Source organism: Cebus imitator, unplaced genomic scaffold (assembly GCF_001604975.1).
Source record: "Cebus imitator isolate Cc_AM_T3 unplaced genomic scaffold, Cebus_imitator-1.0 Scaffold60, whole genome shotgun sequence".
Taxonomy (NCBI): domain Eukaryota; kingdom Metazoa; phylum Chordata; class Mammalia; order Primates; family Cebidae; genus Cebus; species Cebus imitator.
In genome coordinates this window covers 1,019,084-1,028,566 of record NW_016107375.1, presented here as the reverse complement: position 1 = coordinate 1,028,566, position 9,483 = coordinate 1,019,084, and the positions used below count along the sequence as shown (strand labels likewise).

The following is a 9,483-nucleotide window of genomic DNA, read 5'->3' as shown; positions in this document are numbered from 1 at the left end:
TTTTAACTATCTTTCAAAAACTGAGTTATCTTTCAAGCTGGGCATGGTGGTGCATGCATGCCTGTAGTCCCAGCTACTCAGGAGGCTGAGGTCAGAGGTTCACTTGAGCCCAGAAGTTTGAATCTAGCCTGGACAACATAGCAAGACCCTATCTCTTAAAAAACAAAAGAATCATATTACAAAATTGTCACAGAAGAGAAGATCAGCACGTTTACATTTGCTCCCTGCAGTTTGCCAAGCAGCTAATTAGTAAAAATGCTAAATTTATGAATTGTGTGTTGTTGGTAGTATTTACCAGCTTTTTACAATTTTAAATTTGCTGCAGTTACTTTTCTGATTAAACATAAATATCCACTTTTATATCTAATTGTGTGTTTATGATTTTGTATTTTTAAGAGGCTCCCCAAACCTAGATCCAATCTGGCCCCTTTTCTGTTTCCTTCTTCATACAGTGACTGCCCCATCCCCCTGCCCTCACCCAGTGTTGACTGTGCCCTGGTTTCATGATAGTCTTTGCAGTTGAACCAGCATACTTACTGCCCGGAGCTGGAGTGTAAGCTCCCTGAAGACAGTCCCCTGATTCAGAGTACCACACACGGGGCCAGACCCACTGGAAACACTTAGTAAAGGCCTGTTAAAAGAGCATCTGAAATGAGACTGTAATTCTCTGGAACAGGTGACCTGGGAGCTGCCTCCCAGCATGTGGGTACTTCAAAAGTGGTGCACCTGCCTGCAACTTGCAGGTTTTCCCAGAAGTTTCTGCAGAAATGATGTGGTCCCCTGTTAATAGTATGATCCAGGCAGACTTCCTGGGTCACCAAGGTGAGACCTTGGTCACCAGGGCAAAAAGACCCTTCCCAAGGTCAGGATCAGACAGGGTTACTGAGCCAAGAGTTGGATTTGGACCCTAATAGAAGCAATGCTGGAGACCCCTCTTGAGTTGATCTCAGGGCCTTTTCACCACCCTCCTCCCCATGCTCACTCCCTTCTTCCATCCCCGCTGCGTGTGCTTCTTCCCTGCCTGGCCAGCCTGGCCAGTGGTCTCAGTGCCGCTCATCCAGCAGGCACCTCCTTCCTCCAGTAACCTGCGCTCCCCACCTTGCCCGGCCTCCCTTTCCTAGCCAAAACATCCATCCCTGCTTTTCCTAGGGGACACAGCCTCTGGGGAATGAAAGTAGCTGGCATTTCTTTTTTTTTTTTTTTTCGGAGTTTCACTCATGTTACCCAGGCTGGAGTGCAATGGTGCGATCTCGGCTCACCGCAACCTCCGCCTCCTGGGTTCAGGCAATTCTCCTGCCTCAGCCTCCTGAGTAGCTGGGATTACAGGCACGCACCACCATGCCCAGCTAATTTTTTGTATTTTTAGTAGAGACGGGGTTTCACCGTGTTGACCAGGATGGTCTCGATCTCTTGACCTTGTGATCCACCCGCCTCGGCCTCCCAAAGTGCTGGGATTACAGGCTTGAGCCACCGCGCCCGGCCAGTAGCTGGCATTTCTAATGGCTTTTGTAACATGCAGCCACCTGCCTTCAGTATATTCCATCTGCAGGCACCGGCCATACCAAGAGGTCCTGTCACTCAGGGGCTCTCAGATAAGTGGGGGAGGCCGTGCACCTCCATTCACACAGAGCATTCAGCAGGCGCCAAAACATTCGTCTTGCTAACAGAAGACAGTGGGCTTAGCAGGTCAATATGTTTCCTCTCCCAGGTATCGAATTGATGTGTTGACATTAACGCTGACCTTACCCAGCATTCCTCACAGCCTGTCGTAAGATTGGTCCCCATGATGCACCTAGAAAAAAGTGGATAAGTGGCCAAAGACGTTTGACAAGAGCCACACACTAAATCCCCATCAAGAAGATTCTGAGACTTTATAAATAAACCTCATTGGTTGTTGCCAGCCTGTCCGAAGAGGGTTTGGACACACATCCTATCTCCTCTGCTAGCTATTAACACCTTCTGATGTGAACTCATTTCAGGAAACACTACCTTAACTAAAAGCAGCGACTCTGTACCAGGACAGGCAGGTGGTCAAGTTCAGGAGGAGAATGGGCATCCCCCATGTTCTGCAGGGAGCTGCTTGCTGTCTACATTTAGGCTGGGCCAGCAGGAGCCTCCTCCTTCCCCAGACCTGCCCTTCCCAGGCAGACCCTGTGACAGAGACTTTTAAAACTTCAGGTGAGCTCTCTAAGGCCCATTTCATTCCCTCCCACACCATCTGTATAATGAGTCTACCCAGAGACTCCAAAATCTGTCACACTCTCCAGACCCATCTAAGTTCTTCCTCATCTTGCATCAATAGAAAAAAGCAAGACAGGCCAGGCACAGTGTCTCATGCCTGTAATCCTAGCACTTTGGGAGGCTGAGGTGGGTGCAACAGTTGAGCTCAGAAGTTCGAGACTAGCTGGCCAACATGGTGAAACCCTGTCTCTACAAAAAGTACAAAAATTAGCCAGGCTTGGTGGCACATGCCTGTAGTCCCAGCTACTTGGGAGGCTGAGGCAGGAGGAGGATCACTTGAACCCAGGAGATTAAGCCACTACACTTTAGCCTGAGTGACAAAGTGAGATCCTGTATCCAAAAAAAAAAAAAAGTGTGTATCTCTCTCTGATTTCTCTTAGTCTACTGATTGCATCACAAGAGTTGTGGGTCATATTCCAGAGCCTTCTGAGAAGGGAGAAGTCAGGGAAGTTTCCTTTTGTTCTGAGCATTCTCTGCAAATCAAACTGGGAAGAGTTTCAGTCCTGTGGAGTGGGAGCAGCTGTGAAGAGGTTGGAGTTGGAGGGGGACTTTGGGGCCTGGAGGGCTGATGGAGGACTCTGTGATGTTGGACTGTGCTGTGTCGTTACCCTCCCTGCCTCTGCAGTCTTTTCTGTGGAGTAGGGACAATGACAGCAGCCATTCTGGGAGAGCATCATGATGACCAAATGGAAGGAGACAGAGAGGGTGAGGAGCGCCCCGAGCTCATGGTCAGCACCTGGCAGGTGGTCATTATTATTACCCATTTTCAAAAGTGCTTTTGGACTCGCATTTTCTTCTTGAGGGTGGAGGTGTGGAGGGGTGCAGTAAAGCTCTGAGGCGGACCTTCAGGTTGGTCCAGGCAAGATTGGCAGCCCAAGGGGTCTGGCCCCCACACCGTAGCATGAAGAGCATGTTCAATAGAAAGCTGCACCCATACCCCACCCGGCAGGGGCTAGACTTGAACACAGACACTACCTTTGTCCTGAGATTTTTACACAGCAATTAAACTTGGAACTAATTTTCTCCTGTCTGGTGGTCAGTTCCTGAATTTCATGGCATGTCAATCATTCCTTTAGCTCAAAGTTTGTGCTCCATTCATTCACCCGATTGTAAGCGAGCACCTAACCTGTGCAGGGGTGCTCTGCGGACAGAAAACAGCTGGCTCTTGCCTTCAGGAGCCCTCACAGCTACCCCTGCTATCAAGTTATGAAGTTAGAGATGAAGGGGTCCAGGATGCTGTATGATCACAAAGTCTTGCCAGCTAAATCAGAGAGGAGGGTCCTGCAGTAATATCCGCAAATATAAAATGAAAAAGAAACACTCACCTTCAACAGCATTCTCAGGAGGTGAGCTGAGCTACTGCTGGCAAAATCCCTTGTATAGAATGGATGTCAACAGATATTCCCTCCCATCTCTAATATGCTCTCAGTTATATACCTGGCTGTATAAGGGAGCTGAGAGGAAAGTTTGCTAGGAGGGAAGAGAAAGGTTCTGCCCTCCTCAGAGGAAGAGGTGGGGGACAGAAAGGGGAGGCCTGGGGCTCGGAGATCGTCTCTGATGTCTTCTACCACATGGCCACATGGCTCACCCTTGACTCACTCTGGCCTCTGCTCAAATGTCCCCTTATCTGAGAGTCCTTTCCGGACCACCCACCCCATCACTCTCTACCTCCTTATCCTGCTTTATTTCCATTCCTTGCCCTTGTCTCCACTAGACGTTTCACACATTTGTTTGTTCAGCTGTCTTTCCTACCAAAATGTGCACTCCATGATTACAGGGACTTTGTTTTACTCACTGCTGGGATTGGATCTCAGCTCTGCCAATTATTCATTAATTTGACCTTGCTCCAGTTAGCTCCCTCTCTCTACCTGTTTCACAGGGTCATTTTGGTAATTAAATGCACTATTCATAAAGCAGTATTTGGCACAGTGCCTGGCTCATCGTAATTTCTCAATAAACGATAGCTATTATTACGATCAGTGATTTTTCAGTAAATTTTTACTTCCTATGATTCAGCCATCTGGGGAAAACCTCTGTAGCTGCTCAAGGATTTATCTCATCCTGAGGGGAGGTAGAAATAGAAACCTGTATTCATCCAGGAACCATAAAAATACTGCTTACCTTTCTAAAGCAGGCGAACTCAAGACCTCAAGGGATGCTGGTTCTCAAATACAGCTACACTTTGGAATCACTTGGGGAGTTGCAAAAAAACTCACTGATGCCTGGATCCCACCCCGTGAGATTCTGAAGTGACTGGCACAGCATTTGGCCTGAATGTCGGGATTCTTTTTAAGTTCCTCAGGTATGTCCAGCCTGTAGCAGGCCTGAGAGCCACTGCTCCAGAGTGCCACCAAATTTCCCCTTGAAAGCCAGCGTGACAGATGTCTATTTATGGCCTGACAGTTAATACATCTTACTGAAAGCAGCCATTTGCACACAGACCAGCCTATTAAAAATTAATCACCCTGCTACGGTTCCTCACTTAAAGACTGCTGTCAGTTGTCATGCAGCACCCAGGATGCTAATGCCCAACAGAGGAGAACTTGTAGCCCCTCCAACAGCAGAAGCAGATGGGGAAACTGAGGCAGAAGCAGCCCAACCAAATCATCCCTTCACCCACCTCTCAACCCAGCCCAGCCACTGGTCCTGGTGAGGATGGTGGTAATGGAGCTGCCAGTCCTGGTACATCACTGAACAAAGAGAACATGTTATTTAAGTCTTTGTAATAGCATTCAGAGTTCATGATTTGGACCCCGTAAGGATAATGTCTAAAGCTTTTATCAGATGGTGAGCTCGAGCTGAATTAGAAGACAACCACATTCAACAAAGTGCTTTTTAAAAAGAAGCCCAACTCCATTGCTCCCACTTTCCCATTATTTAAAAGTAAGGAGAAGTACATTATGCTAAGTGAAATAAGCCAGATGCAAAAGGACAAAGCCTGTATGATTCCACTTCTGTGAGTTCCCTAGAGCAGTCAAACTCGTACAGATAGAAAGTAGCATGGTGGTGGCCAGAGGCAGGGGGTAAGGGTAAAGTTACTGTTTAAGGGGGACAGACTTTCAGTTTTGCAAGATGAAAGGAGTTCTTGGCCGGGTGCAGTGGCTCTTGCCTATAATCCCAGCACTTTGAGAGGCCAAGGAGGCAGTTGGATCACTTGAGCTCAGCAATACAAGAGCAGCCTCGGCAAAATGGCAAAACCCCATCCTACAAAGAATACAAGTTAGCCAGGCATGGTGGTGCACACCTGTAGTCCCAGCTACTTCAAACACAAAGATCGCTTTAGCTTCCCGAAGAGGTCGAGACTGCAGTAAGTCATGATCACGCCACTGCACTCCAGACTTGGTGACAAAGTGAGACTCTGTCTTAAAAAAAAAGGAAAGAAAATAGTTCTGGTGGTGGATGGTGGTGATGGTTGTACAGCACTGTGAAAGCACTTAATGCCACTGAACTGTACATTTAACGGTTAAAATGGTGAATTTTATGGTATGTGTATTTTATCACAATTACATTTTTACGGCAATTTTATTATAATTTTTGTTAAGTAAAAGGAAGTGTGCACACGGGGTCTGGGGTGTCCAACAAGGGCCTGCAGGCCTGTGGGAGTTTATATGAGCTTTTGGTTGATCTCCATGGAAACCTGGGAAGAGATGGTGAATTTCTGGATCTGGCCAGGATCCCCAGAGGGTGGAGTGGGGGAGGGACAGTCCTGAATGGGGATCGGCATTTAGGGCATCTTAGAAGTTCATGAAAATTCAGTGCAGCTGATTTAGCCATACAGTTTCTTCACCCATATTTATTTTAGCTGCATAATAGAACGTGCCAGATGATTTACCAGCAATTGCCATGTGAGCCAGGCTTTGTGATGTGTTCCCTCCCTCCATTTGAGAGAGTCCCTGCTGCATGTTTTGCTGGAAATGAGTTCAATGGAATGAGTTTGCTATTTGGCTGTAGTATTATTCCTTTTTAAAAAGGTTTCTCACGTGCTTCATATGTACATTGGCACAAATAAGAATTATGCCTTCAGAGGCAGAAGACTCCAGAAGAGAGGCTGTATATGTCTGCTGTAGCAGGACCTCTGGGAGGATGTTGGTCTTCTAAATGATCTTTTGATGAGTGTCTGTAACTCAAAGAATTAACCCCTATTATAGGTCAGTCTGCTGCTCAGTTTGAGAAATCTGCCTGGCCTTTAAGTAAAGCAAATCATAATTTCCTAGAGCAGGCCAGCATCATAAAGACCATCTAGGGACTTGCTGGTCCAAGTGTGGTCCTCTGAACTGCAGCAGCATCATCGCCTTGTTTAGACTGAGAAATGGAATCTGCACTTAACCAGTCAAGGTCCTTGAGGGATCTGAGAGCACCCCAAAGTTTGAGAAGCCATGCTTTAGGGCCTCCACCAGGAAGACGGTGTTGGCACATGTCTCCTCAAGACTGTCTGTTCTGTGCTTGGACCCTCTGCCTGTCTAGACAGCCCAGGCTCCCACAGATAGCCCTGGCAGCCTTAGAGGTCGGTTTCTCTTATGTGAGAGGCAGTGGAAGCCTCTATTCAGATCAAAGGAGCTACATCTGCACAGCCTGGGGTTGAATTCCAGCTGTGCCACTTATAGCCAGTGTGAGTATGGACAGGTTGCTTACCCTCTCTGTGCCTCAGTTTCCTCTCTGTAAAATGACTATCATGAGAGTCCCTACCCCCATGGGATTGCTGGGAGGATGAAATGAGCTAATCCCTATAAAGCAGATAAAACAGTCTGAGGAGCTCAATAAATGTTAGCTGGTATTATCATGTCGCATAGATATCTGTCTCACAAATTGGCTTTCGGCCGTCCCCAGAGCCTCAGAGAACAAGGTTAGCTCCTCTTCTACATGACAGCCTTGCAAATGTCTGCAGGCAGCTCTCACGCCTGCCCCTTCTCCGTGCTCCAGACTAAAACTGCCAGGTTCTTGTGTGACAGGCCTTCGATTTCCACTGCTCCTCCTGGGAACCCAGTCCCCTGAAAGAATCACAGTCTTCAGGCCACAGCCTCACTTTTCCCCTAAGCTAAATTTTTCCTCTCCGCAGCCTGGTTTCTTTTTGGCTTGAACTAGTTTCTCCTGGATCAGACTGGGGCGCTCTGTGCATTTCTACCTCTTCCAAGGAAGTGCAGTGCCAGGGTCCTTCCTGAGCTCATTAATCCTGAGCCCTGCTCTCCAGACAGCCCAGGGAATGGGGGGAAGTGTGACAGGGGTGGAGGGGGAGCACAGAGCCTGCAGCCACTTTGCTCCACGAGTGCCCACCCACTAGTAAGACTTGGAAGGGGCCCACTACAGGGCACAGGCCTGCCCAGTGCTAATTAGAAAAGCAGAGACACACACGGCCCTCATGCAACCTACACTGAAGCTCCTTCCACACTAGGAGGGGGGTATTCACCTCCCCTGGGGAGCTCCTTCAAGATTCGGATTGGAGGACTCCAAGTCCATGGCTCTGAGTGGTCTGCATATTCACAAGCACTTCTCTCAAAGTACTTGTGAATTCACAAGCATGTCATTAGGGATGGGGGAAGGCCTTGCAGTATGTAAGTGATGGGTGCTGAAGACAGACACTCCTGACCGCTTCTCAGTTACAGCACCTTGGTGCCATCATTTTACTACTCTGTGTAGGGCCTGCATCAAATTCATGTAAAATACTAACACCATGCTGGGCACAGGGTAAGTCCCACAGAAATGTTGGCCATGATTACTTCCTGGTCCTTGCATTTTTTTTTCATATTAACATTTCATCTCTCTAACCACGTGAAATGCTGTCAGAGACTCTCATCATCCTAACCTGGAAACAGGGGCAGCCCTAAACATCGATTCAGCATGAAAGGAAAAGCAATCCTTCTCACCCTGTCTTCACCCCCACCCCAGAGCTAAAGTTGACTGGAGTTTTATTCTTGGGGAATGTTTTCTCATCTAAATTCACCATACCAGGCCAGGCACAGTGGCTCACAACTGTAATCCCAGCACTTTGGGAAACTGAGGTTTTCCAAAGGGAGGATCACTTGAGCTCAGGAGTTTGAAACCAGCCTGGGCAACATGGCAAAACCTCATCTCTACAAAAAATACAAAAATTAACTAGGTATGGTGGCATGCGCCTGTAGTCCCAGCTACTTGGAAGGCTGAGGTGGGAGGATCCACTTGAACCCAGGAGGCGGAGGTTGCAGAAAGCAGAGATGGCACCACTGTACTCCAGCCTGGGCAACAGAGCGAGACCCCGTCACAAATAAATAAATAAATAGATTCGTTATGCCCTTGAGGGATTAGTGGGCACATTATCATTAAAGGGTATAGTAGAAGGTTTATTGGATTGAGCCTTCTTGCCCAACCTTCCAACTCCCAGACACAAGAGAGCAGGTAGTGAGAGCACAGCAAGGGCAGGCACAGGAGATCAGAACTGGTGCCTACCCAGCATGGGCTCACCGGAGCAGCTCAGAGTGCCCACCCTTCTGGAGTGACTTTGATCAAGCTGTTCTGAATTCCCCAGCAGGCAGCTGGGACCAAGGGCAGCTTCCCTGCCACCTCTGCAAAGAGAATGCTCAGAGCTTTAATTATACCTTCTCTCTAGATCTGTCAGGGGCCCCTAATTACGCTCTTCACAGGGCAGCTGCTGCTAGATTATTTCCCAAACACCTTTGAAGCTTTCAAAGCCAGAACCTCCCATGGGCTGTCCATGATTCTACAGGGACAGCAAAATGGGTGGGTGGGAACAATAGCTGATGAAGGCCCTAATGCCCCTTAAAAGGGTCTAGAAAGGAAACCATGTTCATCTGCCTCCCAGTGGGAACAGGTGGCAGGAGGAAAGAGATGTTGAGGAAGGGGCCACTCCGGTCTGGTTTCTTGTGCTCCAAGTGGTGGTCACAGAGAATTGTGGGAGTGTGCACTTCAGAGCAGTGATGTCAGAAAAGCCTCACGCCAGAGGCCGGCCCCAGCTGGCCTGCAACAGCCGCATGCAGATGCACCCACCTGGGCACCGAGTGTGCCTGCTGTTCGGCCCCCTCCCTCCTCGGCCACCCTGTGCGTGGGCCTACCCCGGCAGGGAAGACCAGGTCTGATCACAGAGGAATGCATCTCTACATCCAAATGGAGCTGAAACTATCCTCACCCCGCAGGCTTGGGCAGAAGTCTACTTGAGGACTTTTTTTTTTTTGAGCCAATATACTTATTGATTTATGAGCTCTTTTAATAAAATTGGGTCTCCACTTATGGATATTCTTTTTTTTTTCTTCC

The 9,483-nt window shown here is 48.2% G+C and overlaps 1 protein-coding gene across 4 annotated transcripts in view; it reads left to right on the top strand.

Annotated features, from left to right (window-relative positions):
• MAPK4 (mitogen-activated protein kinase 4) overlaps positions 1 to 9,483 on the top strand; it is a 176,940-nt gene that overhangs the window by 146,788 nt on the left and 20,669 nt on the right. Inside the window, exon 1 of one of the 4 annotated variants that reach the window (XM_017529583.2) lies at positions 2,823 to 2,946. The exons of the other annotated variants lie outside the window; for them this stretch is intronic. Coding sequence (XP_017385072.1) covers positions 2,917 to 2,946 — 30 coding nt within the window. The 5' untranslated portion in view covers positions 2,823 to 2,916. Of the gene's footprint in view, positions 1 to 2,822; positions 2,947 to 9,483 lie in introns of those variants that run through there. 4 annotated transcript variants of the gene reach the window in all.